This window comes from Saccopteryx leptura, chromosome 3 (genome assembly GCF_036850995.1).
Source record: "Saccopteryx leptura isolate mSacLep1 chromosome 3, mSacLep1_pri_phased_curated, whole genome shotgun sequence".
Taxonomy (NCBI): Eukaryota; Metazoa; Chordata; class Mammalia; order Chiroptera; family Emballonuridae; genus Saccopteryx; species Saccopteryx leptura.
This window is the reverse complement of record NC_089505.1, coordinates 148,914,689-148,928,800: the sequence shown is the minus strand read 5'-3', so window position 1 is coordinate 148,928,800 and position 14,112 is coordinate 148,914,689. Positions and strand designations below refer to the sequence as shown.

Here is a 14,112-nt window from a genome sequence, read left to right as displayed (position 1 = left end):
TACTTTCCCTTGTGGTAAACCCACAAGTATACCTATAATCCAAAAATATTTTTGTACTTCAGTGTGAGGTCATGTTGTTTAACAGTCCTAAACTGGAATCCAGCTGTCTAACCTGCTGGGTGAGCCTGGGCATGTAATGGAACCCTTTTAACTTCAGATTTCTTATTGAAAAACAGTGATGACAGATCTCAATTTATTGGTCTGTGAGTAACAAATCTGGTAAAATAATGTATATATGACACACAGCGAAGAGCTTGGCACAGAGGTAGTGCTCTGTGATCTTATTATAATCATCATTTTATTAATGCATATATTATCATTATTAAAATTCTTATTTTGATATTATCTTGATAAGAAAAAAGCTATAGAACAATTTTTTCACCTTAAAAAAATTTTAAATGTCTTTATACATGCAGATTATCTGCCTAGCTCACCAGATTTGACTTCAAATGACTTTATGACCTCTACTAGTTATTGCTATCTTTAAAGAACAAAGCTTATTGCCAGCAAAAATTACCAGATTTTTTGGTACAGATTTTAAAAGGCCATTTGAAAAGCAATAATGACTGTTCTATTAAAATAAGCACAAAGTTTCCTGAGGTGTTTATTTAAAGGGCACAATGACACAGGACTGAGTATGTTTTTTAAAAATGAATCATATTTATTTAGAGGCAACCCTTGTATATGAATCTTTTGTTGTGCTGTTGGAATAACAAATTATCAAAGACTGAATATCATCTTTCTTCTTCTGATTATTTTTATTTAAGTTTCCCTGTGTTTAGAAACCTGAATATTCTGTTACCACATAATTCTCACTTAAGGACTTAATATGTTGGATTCTGTTATAAGACCAAAAATATATAGTACTTCAAGTCACTAATTTTAGTTTGGGACTAAAGTTCTTAGTTGTTTTCTTGTTTGTTATTGTGGGTAAAATTGTTAAGAATTTGTGTGCTCATTAAGATTTTTGTACTAAGAAAAAGAAAAGTTTACTTTTAGTTAGCTCTGTCTACTTTAATAAAATATTTCTTATAACATTTCTTATAAGAATAAGAGATACGTGATTTAATATACCTTATTATTTTTCATAGGTGCATTATTGCCACGGGCCTTGACAAAATCCCAACTTCACCAAAACTCTGTAAACAAAACAGTGTTGAGAGAAGAGAGGAACTGAAGAAGGGCGAGGGGAAATTGAGGAAGGGCAGGGCGCATACGACACCACGAAGGAATGAGATGGAAATGAGCAAAAGCTCTGCATCAGTCATTTTTTTGGCTGAAGAAGTAAAAACAGGGGTTGAAGACGTGAGAACTGCCGTAGAGGAAATGGAACGAAAAGGAAAACAACATGTTTGGGAAGATGACCAGGATGATATATTTAAATATGGTAAAGTAACAAGGGACACTGGGTTCTTTTGTTGTTACTGCTGTTGTGCTTTTGCTAAAGTCTTTCAAATGTGATTATCCAAATTTGCGAAACTATCCATTAAATGTTGTTACTCAGTTATGGTGTTTAGGTAATTCTGTTACACATGAGGAATCCCTGACCACCTTCCTCTACTGGTTTCCATGGAGCCCTGTGTCAGCCACCTTAGAGGGGTGCAGGCTTAACTCTGGAGGGGTTGGAGGTGTTTGGGGGAGTGGGAGGGGAGTTTATGGTTGTGTGTGTGAGCCAGAGGCTGTAGTCGCTTCACAGAAAGAGACCATTCTGACCACGTAGAATTTTGCCTACTTCTTTTAGTATTTGAATGTACTTGCTTTGCTAATTTTGATGCTTTGGCACCAGATAAGCACAGGCTATATCATTGTATGGTGATAGAGTATTCCATTACTAGAAACAGCTGACTTAGACTTGGGGTCCTAGAGCTTACCCGTCTACCTTTCTGTTTCCTAATTCTTCTTTCTTCTCCCCTCCCCTACCTTCCCTCCCTTCTCCTCCCTTATTCTCCTCCCCTCCCCTCTCCTTCCTTCCCTATTCTCTCCTCTCCTCTCCCATACCCCTTTTAGTCCTCCTCCTCCCCTCCTCCTTCTCTCCACAGACACATTCATAAATATAGTAGTAATAATAACAACAATAAAAGTGCCAGGCAGTGAGACTGAGCCAGGCACACGACACACACTGCGTCATTTTATCCTCACTATTCCATGTAGTAAATTTATTATCATCTCCATTTTACAAGTTGGGAAACTGAGGCTCAGATATACAGATAAAAAGTAGCAGAACCAGGATTCAAACTGTAGGAGAGGAGAAACTGTTTTTCCTTTACCCATTTTAGGTTTATTTCCTGGGTCCTTATAAATTAGACTGACAAAAGCAATTAACAAGAGAAAAACAAGCAGGAAGGAGTTTGTTAGCATGCACATCACACATACAGGGGCGTGCTCAGAGCTGAGCAACTCAAAGGAGTGATTAGAATTTGGTTTTATATGGCATGTTAACAAGGGAACAATATATTTTTAGTGAAGTGACAAGACAAAGGAAAAGATCTTAGAGCTAGGGGCAACAAATTGTGGGAAGGCAACTATATCAGGAATTAATGATAGATAAGGTCTAGCTTTATTAAGGGTTGTTATATTGATTCCTCTGGTACATATCTGGGATTCAAAGGGTCTAGAGATGTTTCCTATGGTTAATTTCCATACTTCATCCTAGAGAGGGAAAGGAGACACCTTCACAGATTTATGTTTTGCTTTTTTTTTTTTCTGTATTTTTCTGAAGCCGGAAACGGGGAGAGACAGTCAGACAGACTCCCACATGCGCCCGACCGGGATCCACCCGGCACGCCCACCAGGGGCGACGCTCTGCCCACCAAGGGGCGATGCTCTGCCCCTCCGGGGCGATGCTCTGTTGCGACCAAAGCCACTCTAGCGCCTGGGGCAGAGGCCGAGGAGCCATCCCCAGCGCCCGGGCCATCTTTGCTCCAATGGAGCCTTGGCTGCAGGAGGGGAAGAGGCAGAGAGGAAGGAGAGGGGGAGGGGTGGAGAAGCAGATGGGCGCTTCTCCTGTGTGCCCTGGTCGGGAATCGAACCCGGGACTTCTGCATGCCAGGCTGACGCTCTTCCACCGAGCCAACTGGCCAGGGCCTATGTTTTGCTTTTAAACAAATAGAAGGAGAGCTCCCCTTGTGCTATCTACTACTGAACAATTACCCTCAGCTCAAGATAATCCTTATGCCAAAACTGTGAGTGTTGGGGTGGTATACTCTGCTACTCTTCAATACCCAGGCTTATCTAATTCCAAAGCCCAGACTTTCAAACATTGTCTGACCTTCTAATCTGGACAAGCTATCATATCTTTGACGTTACCTAGTTGTGGGCAATACATCCAAAGAATCAAAACTAGAGTTGCCTGAGTGTCCCTCTTGGACCTGGAAGATAAGGCCTAGATTAGAGGAGCAATACCATGGCCTGGGATGACCTGGAAAAGGGTGGGCAACAGGAAAAGGCACATCCTTAGTATCTTCCTCCTCACTTCATTTTGTTGCTGCCCATAGCTTTCAGTAATCCAGGAGAATAATCACAGAGCTGCCAGAGCACTGGAGTCTACGTTCATTTATTACTGAAATAATGGGACTACTTTCAAAAAGATTTCAGTTATAACTCTTTGACCCAGTTACCTCTCTCTCTCTGTGATTCCCTCTAACCTTTATTATTACCATAGACTGAGAATTTAGAGATATCTATAGCAACAGCAATAGCAGAGAGATTATTAACAAATGGCATATGTTCTCATTTGTTTTAACTTTCAAGACATGCATGTCTATTAAAGCCATGGTCAGTAGAGGCTTTTCATTTTCTTCATCTATTTTCTCTTAAACCAAAATGGCCTGTGGTTTGAATAGCATACTTTATGCCTACAATACAGCTTTTCCAAGATCTATCTTTTGTGTTGGATAGTTAATGGACTTTAATTGCCCATTTTCATTTAAAAAGAAAAAAGAGGGAGAGAGAGAGAAAGAAAGAGCAGCCAGAGCCAGGCTCCAGGTTTCTGCAGAACAGTCACTGATGGTAAGGGCAGCAGGAAGCTCGAGTGGAGGTCAGGGAGGGAGGGTTGCAGCTGGATTGATGTTGACCTCGGGTTGACTTGCTCCCTCATTAGTGAGGATGGTAAACAACAAGCTAATTAAATTCTCAGGAAGATGAGATGGGGAGAGAAAGAAATCATGAAAAGGAATCCAGAAAGCATGCCACCAGTTCATTCATATTGAAAACACATGAATAGATGACACAAAGGAGGTAAGCTTTGAGCTATAATACTAATACAGTGCTCTGTGGTTAATAGAAGACTAATATTTACATGTGATAATAGTGGTGGGTAAAAATACAAAAAAAGAAAAAGAAAAACAGGGCAGTTTTAATTTTCATACTTTGGGAAAAAGCACGGAATCTCCTGCAAAATAAGATACAGGGACTATGCTTGTGGTTTGCTACATGTGCCTTCAATTTTATGCTCTGCTTCAGTAACATAACTGTAATTGTGTTCTAATTGTGGACACTTGTACATTGCTGATTTTAATCAGGTGCTTCCATTAAAGCGTAGAGAGCACATACTGTGTGTGATTTCTCGCGTTCCACCTTCAATCACAATCATTATTACTGCTAATGCCTAATATTGATTAGGCACCTACTGGCTATGGCACTGTACAAAGCATGTTTCAGGCTTTATTGCTTTTAATTCCCAGCTTTGTGAGGCAGATTGCCTAAGTCACACAGCTAGTGAGTGTTTAAACTATGATTTGGACATATGACTGCCTGACTTCAAAACCCTTATATTTTCCTGTTGATGGAATTCTTGCTATCTAATACTGTTGATGGAAGTACAGCGATTCACTCATGTTCTGTCTGGCTCCCTGCTATCCCATGACCAGGAGCAAAGATCTGTAAGATGATATATGTGTGTGTTTCTCCCGATGTGTGTATTTTGTGGCTAGCCTACACTCTTCCTTTTAGGAAGTTTTTCACAATCTAAAAATAGCTGTCTACTCTCCTTTGACTCCATTTCATTCATTTGACACTATTTCACATAATTAATTGAGTCCCATATAAAAATCCCTTTCAATCAAGCCCAGCAGTGTTGAAACAAACATTACTGAGGACTATGTATACAAACTACTATGTGTATAGTAAAGCCGCTTCTGTAAATATGTCTTATTTTCTCAAAAAGAGTGGAAATTCCTTGATGGTAAGGGTTGTGTTACTGTAATATTTTTTACCTTCTAATTTTATCTTATTCCACATAAAATCTTATTGATTGATGGCTAACTGGGCCAAGTGAAGATTTATCCTATTGCCTGACCTGCAAATTCAAACCAAAATATTTATTTGTTTTTGCTTATTACATTTCCTGTTTCTTGAAATATCAACTAAATTCTTCATCTTCTTGCTTACTTTATAATTTTGTTTTACTGATACTAATTTGCATTTTTTTTTTTTTTATTTTGGTATTTTTCCAAAGTTAGAAGCAGGGAGGTAGTCAGACAGACTCTTGCATATGCCCGACTGGGATCCACCCAGTATACCCCCTAGAGGGCGATGCTCTGCCCATCTGGGGTGTTGCTCCATTGCAGCTGGGGCCATTCTAGCACCTGAGGCAGAGGCCATGGATCCATCCTCAGCACCCGGGCCAACTTTCTCCAATGGAGCCTTGGCTGCAGAAGGGGAAGAGAGAGACAGAGAGAAAGGAGAGGTGGAAGGGTGGAGAAGCAGATAGGCACTTCTCCTGTGTGCCCTGACTGGGAATCGAACCTGAGACCTCTACATGCTGGGCTGATGCTCTACCGCTGAGCCAACTGGCCAGGGTCACATTTATTCTTTATATTAAATCTCTTTCATGGAAACAATCTTGTGGTGAATTCTTTTTGCCTTTATTTGTTAAATTTTCTGATTTCACATTTCCTCTTTCGTCTTCCTTACTCATCTCTGCATAACAGAGCTATCTTCATATACACAGGGCATGCATTTCTAAATTAAGTTTCTTTCATTGAATAGGGTGGATAGCTCTCAATTAATTACCCAAGAGGCCCCCACCACTGGAAAAAAGACCAGAATATCTAATAATTAAAACACACAAAGTAGGAAAACCTTTATTTTACCTGTAATTTTCATTTTAAAGATAATTATTAATTTGCTTAATTGGTTCTGCATGAAATCATTTTGCTCTCTATCCTTGGCATGTTGTCACATCAAGATTGTTAGTTTTTGGTGAAAGAAAAGGGGGAACAATTAAATATGACAGGTGAAAATTTATAACCACAAGAGACAGCTAGAGTCTATATGATGTGACAATTTTCTTTTTCTGTTACAGATTTGTTGCACTTCTGTAGGGAATAAAGCAAATTAGTGACTGTGACAGTAATATTCTATTTTATACAGTTTTTTTACCTTTGAAATATAATTATTTCACTGATTGCAAGGATGAATAATGTGTGTGATTACAGTCTTGGCCTAGGTATAGAATCTTTGTAATGCCTTTTCTTGATGTCCATTTGGTTCTCAAAGAATGTGATTTTCAGTGTTACTTCTTAGGGCCTTTGGACTTCATTAATTAAATTTTTCCACATCAGTATTCATTAACTTGACATCCAAATATTTTGAACATTTTTTATATGACATATGACCTCACCAGATTTCCAAGTTAACTTTCATTATTATAATCCTGTTCTCTTCATTTTTAATTTATTTCTAATTTATTGTTTTCTATCAAGTTCTTCTCTTGTCCAGTTTGGTTATTATTAGATGATGATGCCCTTTTGTAAATGAACTCATATTAAGCTTCAGGCTTGTCATCTGGAGTTTCATTTCTTTTGTGCTCTTGTGTATGGAACTGATTGCAATCTTTGATCATTCACTGTTAGTTTTCCACGTTCACTAATTGTGTGAAAAAGAAGGGAAGAAAGACCTCGAGGACAGAGGATAATTGAGTCAAAGTTCTCATTAAAGTAAAATGGGTTCAGCATCAAGGATTCTATTTTCATTTTCATAGTGGATATTTTCTTTTCTCAGAATATGAAGAAGATTTTGAGGGAGATGAGGAGAAACAAGATGGGAAAGCTAATGAAGAAGGACAGGCTAATGATCAAATGAATGGAAAGTCAAAGTCACCCTCAGATGATGAAAAAGATAATGTAGACCCTGAAAAGGAGAGTGAAACCTCGTCACAGAAGGCACCAGGTGGAGATGACCCTGTGAGGGATGAGGGTGATGAATGCTCTGAGAGTGAACTGGAAGAGGATAAACAAGGCAAGTCGTTCAGCTTATCATATGAAATACGCTGCTTAGTGAGTCTGCATACTATTTTTCTTTTTCTTATATTTAATGAGATAATTTTTGTTAAGGGAATTTTTAGAGCATGGTTCCATAAACAGAGGGTGTTGACCATTCTTCTGTAGACATCTAAATTATGGAGTCACTCTTTAATTTCTCCTCTTTCCTTAGTTTGCTAAGATTTTTCAGCAGGATGTCAGGTAAAACTTGTAGTGACACATTTTCTGTTTACTTAGAAAATCATTTTTTCCAAGTCTATACTATCCACCCTTCTCCCCCTTACACAACACACACATGTACATACATACACAATACACACAATTTTGTGGCTTTAGAAAATGAAAAGTAGCTTGTACTCTGGTAAAGAAAAAGTTGAAGATTCCTGTTTTAGGTTTATGGTTGTTTTTTTTTCTCAACCTACCTTGAATACAGGGTGCTGGCATGTGCGTTTCCTGAAAAGATTATCTCTAAAGTGGCCTCCTCACAGTCTTCAAGCCTGAAAGATCTCTGAATGGTCACAGAAAAAACAGATCTTTTAAGATAGAGAAACAAACCCTCATCATCTGAAATATACCTTAAAATTTTAAGACTTTTCTAAAGACTTTAATTCATCGAAATAATCTCCAATCAAAGAAGGAACCCATTCATGTTAGACTAGAGCAGTGGTTCTCAAACTTTTTGAAGCCTGGGCGCATTTAAAATCCTACAAATAATTGTAGGCGCACTATATACAAATTTCTGAGAAATATGTTATAATAATTAAGTCAAATATTAAAGAAAAAAATATAAAGTCCAAGTGTGCTTTTATGGTAATTAAATGAAATAAATACGACAAATTTATTCTGACATTAAAAAACATTTTATGTTACATTTTTTGAGCTATGCTTTTTAGAATTTGTAAAAAAGAGGGGTTAAAATGACAAAAAGTTATCTTTTTATATATGTAGATACATTCTTAGTAAGATTTAGTAAATTTGGCAGGTCCTGGAATGAATGTATTAAGTTTTTTCATTCTTGTGTTTATGAGAAACATGAGCCTGATGTGTCCTAGTGATTTCTTCAATGTTTGGGCATATATTTAAAAGGCAAACTCTTATTTTCTCATCAATACATTGAAGAATTCCTTTCTTTTTACTCTTAATTGTGTTGAGTGCAGAAAACCCCCACCATACATATCATCTTAACTTTACACCAAACAAAGGATAGAAGAAACTTGCCTCCAGTCTTTCTGGGGAACATGGGGGGTAGTGTAAACAATCCAGCACCACAGCTTAACAGCCTTTTGCAACCTAATTAGGCAAATGAAGTAGGGGTATTGGGAAGACTGTTAGCTTATAGCCAATTCCCCACACCTCTGTTCCCCCAAAATCTAAACTCCAAAAACCCTGTTGTTTTTTGGTCCCCAACAGGCACATATTTCTCTGGAATATCATAAGGCACACCTGAAAATCTTCTAGGGCACACCAATGCACCCTGACACACACTTTGAGAACCACTGGACTAGAGAATGAGGTCGCATTATGATGACTTTTTGAATTACTCTTCATTTTTCCCACTTTTTTTCACCTATCAAATTTTTTTCTGTATAAAACCTTAAAATTTTGAATTTAAGGACTATGTGAGGAGAATGTAAAATAAGCAAATTAAATAATAAAATACCACTAGAGTAAATATTTAAAGTTCCATCATCTTCAAGAAAAAAAATCAAGCAAACGTATTCTAAAACTTTATGCATGCATATATAAGGCAATAAAATAAAAAACAGAATTTAATGTTGCCTAAATAGATTAAATTAAAAACATTTAAAAAAGAAGTTAGAGTAAAAAAGATCATTTTACTAGGAACCATAGATGAAATCATGACTATATTTAAACGAAATATTTAATTTTAAACTTCTGTTAAAGTGAAGCACAATGTAAACATTTGAAATGATATTATCTATTAGTAAACTTGAAAAAAATATGTACTCTAATTTTTATTTTTATTTTATTTTTATTTAGTGAGAGGAGAGGAGGCAGAGATAGATGCTCATATGTGCCCTGACTGGGACCTGGCAAACCCACAAGGGGGCAATACTCTGCCCATCTGGAGCCCTTGCTCTGTTGCAACCAGAGCCACTTTTAGCACTGAGGCAGAGGTCATGGAGCCATCCTCAGTGCCAGGGGCTAACTTGCTCTAATCAAGCCATGGTTACAGGAGGGGAGGAGGAGAGTGAGAGAGAGAGAAGTGAGATAGGGAGGGGTGGAGAAGCAGATGTGCACTGCTCCTGTGTGCCCTGACCAAGAATCAATCCTGGGACATCCACACACCAGTCCAACACTCTACCACTTAGCCATCTGGCCAGGGCTTTACTCTAATTTTTATTACCATTGAAAGAAACAGTCAAGATTAATAGTCAAACATTAAAATATTTTTGTAATTTTTTTTTTGTATTTTTCTGAAGTTGGAAATGGGGAAGCAGAAAGACTCCTGCATGTGCCCTACCGGGATCCACCCGGCATGCCTACCAGGGGGCTATGCTCTGCCCATCTGGGGCATTGCTCTGTTGCAACCAGGGCCATTCTAGCGCCTGAGGCAGAGGCCATGGAACCATTTTCAGCGCCTGGGCCAACTTTGCTCCACTGGAGCCTTGGCTGCGGGAGGGGAAGAGAGAGACAGAGAGGAAGGAGAGGGGGAGGGGTGGAGAAGCAGATGGGTGCTTCTCCTGTGTGCCCTGGCCAGGAATCAAACCTGGGACTCCTGCACGCCAGGCCAACACTCTACCACTGAACCAACTGGCCAGGGCTGTAATTTTTATTTAAGCAAGAGGGAGACAGACACAGAGAGAGAGATGAGAAGTATCAACTCATAGTTGTGGCACTTAGTTGTTCATTGATTGCTTCTCATAAGTGCTTTGACCAGGGAGTTCCAACAGAGCCACTGATCCCTTGCTCAAGCCAGCAACCATGGGGTCATGTTTATGATCCTACACTCAAGCCAGACACCCTGCGCTCAAGCTGGTAAACCCTATGCTCAAGCCAGCGACCTCTAAGTTTTGAACCTGGGTCCTTGGCATACCAGGTCAACGCTCTATCCACTGAGCCACCACTGGTCAATTACTTTACTGACCTGTGGTGGTGCAATGGATAGTTGGAATGCTGAGGTCACTGGCTCAAAACACTCAGCTTGCCTGGTCAAGGTACATTCAAAAAGCAACTACTACACAGTTAATGCTTTCTGTGCCTCTTCCCCTTCCTTTCTATCTCTCTCTCTCCTCCTTCTAAAATCAATAGATAAAAATCTTTCTTTTTTTTAAGAAAGCAATTATTTGATTTTTTAAACACCAAAAAACACAAAGGTACTTTTATTAGTGCCATAATCTCTTGCTACATTTATGCTATAAGATTTTTATTAAAAAGTTATATAGACTTTGCTACATTACACAGTTATAAAATATAGAATATTTTATATAGACATATAATGAAAGCTATTAAAACATGTAAAATCTAGTCCAGAAACATTAAGAAATTTAAGAGCCAGTAATTAAATTGGCCAACAATTTTATTTTGTTTTTTCTATAATGTCTTTATTAAGGTATCCTTTTAGAGCTCCTTTGCATCTTTGGAATTTACATTAAAACTTTAACATTATTCTGAAGTAAAATATCATTGTTTATTACTCTTTTCTCTACCTCCAGTCTTCTTTATTTTCTCATCCTTTTATTTCAGTAAACTAATCTTATGTTATTTAAAAACATGCCTTTTAGTGTGTGGAATATCAGAATTACAGATTTCATTCAGTAAATAAGTAGCATGTATTAAAAATTATAACGGCATGATAGAGTCCATGGAACACTCTATTGAAAAGCCAGACATCTTCAGCAGTGTAGGAGGCATAGTGTGCCACCAGATCCCAGACACCAGTACATCCCTTTTATTGACATGATTAAGAATCTTGCTCTTAGTATTTGGATGTGTTTCATTTGAACCTGCCTGCACCTGTTCCCAGAGGGCAAACAGTTGCCCAGGCTGTCACACTTGTGACAAGTTGGCCACATTTAAACTGCCTGCTAACAATTGTGTCGCCTGCCTTGATGAATACACTGTGCTGAACAGCCTGTGAGTGATGGAGTGTAAGGGACTGAGAGCTGATTCAGAGAAGACCCTGGTTTAGCAATGATGTGTGAGACTTCCCATCGTTTAAAGGGAAGGACAGCTTCCTTTTCTCTGCATTTGTGTTGGCGACCTCAGCCACTAATTTGCCTGTTGAAAATATATTGTCATACATAAACGTTATAAAGGTTGAGGGGAAAGTGTCACGTCACTGAGAATAGACTTCCATTCTTTTATGGACAGTTTGGATGATGGTGCTTATAAGTAAAAGATAGAGACTAAGTAGCTCTATAAGAGAAAGAGGTGAGAGGGGCTTGGGAGTAGGGAGAAAGAATTTATTCCTGGAATACAAAGAAAAGAACTGAAAAATTGAAGCAAATATTTTTCTAGTTATAAAAACAACAACAATATTTTCTTTATGCTATTTTCCAGTCTGTTGAAAAATAGGCCATATAGAATTTTAAAACCCCAGAGTCATAATAACATTCTATTTACTTGACTCACAGAGTGCAAGAATCTCTCTCTTCATTTCCGGGGCTATGGGCTTAAGGAGATGCATGTGAGAGAAGGCTGCACTTTCTGTGTGAAATGACACAAGCTATGGCACCACATTCTGGGTAACTTGTCTGCTCCTTGGGCCAGAAAAGATTAGGGGAAGACTGTAGGAGGATGTCTGGTCAAAGTCTACATGTGTGAATTTTGAATGACTAGTCAAATTTTAATCTTTCTTAATGGGAAGAATTCCTAAACTTAATATTTATATTTCAGTTATTAAAGTAGAAAAGCATGGTAGATATTTAAATGCAGCAGCCTCTTTTAGTTCACATGAAGTAGTCGTCTATGAGGGATGTCTTTATAGTTTTGAATCTGCCTTGTACATAGAAAAGGCACTGCCCAGGCACCCAGTAAAATCTTGTGGAATGCAAGGCTAATTGACTTGATTGATGTATAAATGTGTAAAGTCTTAGGCAGAGGCACAGTGTGACACATAATTTGATGATATTGTCAATATTTTAAGTGTTTGTTTTAATGTTTATAAAGTGCAATTAAAGGAGAATGTGGAGGAACTTCTAAACTTATTTTTCTTTTCTTCCTGCTGTTAACTACATTTACCTGTAGAGATTTATTCTTAAAGAGTAATGTATATATTTGTCTCATTGATGAATTGAGTAGTGAATGATCAATATGAGCACATATGCTCTCCCGTAATGCAAATAACTAGTTACTGTTCATAGATGGAATTTCATAACTTCTATTTGTATATTCATTGAGCATATATTCATTTGACAATATTTACTGAGTGCAAAGCATTTGTCTGATTAGGTATTATTGTACATGAAAATGTTGACTGACTACAGTATCTAATATAAAATATAAACCAATTTTGTGGACATAAATATAATCAAGATAAAAGTATTAGCACAACTAATAGTGTTAATATAAATTGATGTGTCATAATTAATTTGAAGAATATAGGAGAAGATTTATGCAAAGTCATAGCAAATTTATGCAGATTTTGCTATGAACCCTTGGACTAAGGAATTGGAAAGACGTAATTCATAGTAGAGTTCAGGAGAGAAAATTGAGTTCACTGAGTTGTAATACATGGTTTGCCATTCAGGTGATTTAAATTTTTAACTGAATTTATGTATTTGAGTTTGTACACTTAAATTGAGGTATCTGTATGGGCTTCAAGCTAGTAAACTAAAAACATAGTAATTAAAATTAGGACACCGATGAAAGAAATGGTGAATTTAAACTGTGGTAAAACCATGGTCCATGGTAGGGGCTGAGGAAATGATTGAAAACCAAGGTCAGGACATGTAACTGGTTCAAAAAAGAAAATCTAATTATAGTATAATAGCAACTTCTGAGAAAGCTATCCTCAGTCACTGTTAGAATGAACAAACACCTTCATGGACATGTACAGTTGATCTATTGTGCTCATGCAAAAGGAAGCAATGTTCATCTGGACTATGGAAACAGAAAACTGGCCTGCCTTTTCCTCCATTGTATCTTCAATACCTAGTTCATTGCCTGGCACATAAGAAGTGCTTAATATTGAATCTATGTGAGTGGCTAGAAAGGTAAAGGACAACTAAGAGTCTCACTTATGAGGAAGGAGAGCAGAGTTTATCCTGAATTTGCTGAGTGCTTTTAACTATGGATGTGTGTATGGTTGATGCCTTTGACCATGTGTATATCAAGTTGTGTAGACAAGGAAGAATCAACAGTGGGGATTACTGATGTGATTCTGTGTGTGTGTGTAAAACTTTTGTGATTGCCCATACTGTATTAAGTTACAAATAACTAAATAACATATATTTTTATACACATAGTATCAAGGTCAGTATTATAAATAATAATGACTTAGACAACTATATTTTGCTTTATATTTATATCTAGAATGTTTTAAGTAGACTCTGGGTTCCAGAGTAGTGAAAAAGTTAAGAATGACCACCAGGAATATAAAAGGGAGGACAAACTATGCATTCCACAAGTTCTGATGTTTTGAAGACAACTATTTTTTATTTGTCATCCTTGGGTGGTAACAGTGGAAAGTTAGCTGAGAGGCAATGGTGAGTGCATGACAGTAGGTGTTCTCTCTTTGAAGGCCATTTGCCATGTGGAAGTATCTTGGTTTTATTATAGTGAGTCATTACAAAAAGTGTTTTACAGATCTCACTGCTTCATAGCTAATGTATATTAGCTATTATCTAACTTCTCTTGGCCTTACATTCTAGAAGATCTAGAACAC

At 37.6% G+C, this 14,112-nt stretch overlaps 1 protein-coding gene across 2 annotated transcripts in view; it reads left to right on the top strand.

Annotated features, from left to right (window-relative positions):
* Positions 1 to 14,112, top strand: part of ERICH3 (glutamate rich 3) — a 147,072-nt gene that overhangs the window by 108,299 nt on the left and 24,661 nt on the right. For both annotated transcript variants that reach the window (XM_066376572.1, XM_066376573.1), the window contains 2 exons: positions 1,092 to 1,387; positions 7,003 to 7,239. In XM_066376572.1, the coding sequence (XP_066232669.1) occupies positions 1,092 to 1,387; positions 7,003 to 7,239 (533 nt within the window). The remainder of the gene's footprint in view (positions 1 to 1,091; positions 1,388 to 7,002; positions 7,240 to 14,112) is intronic.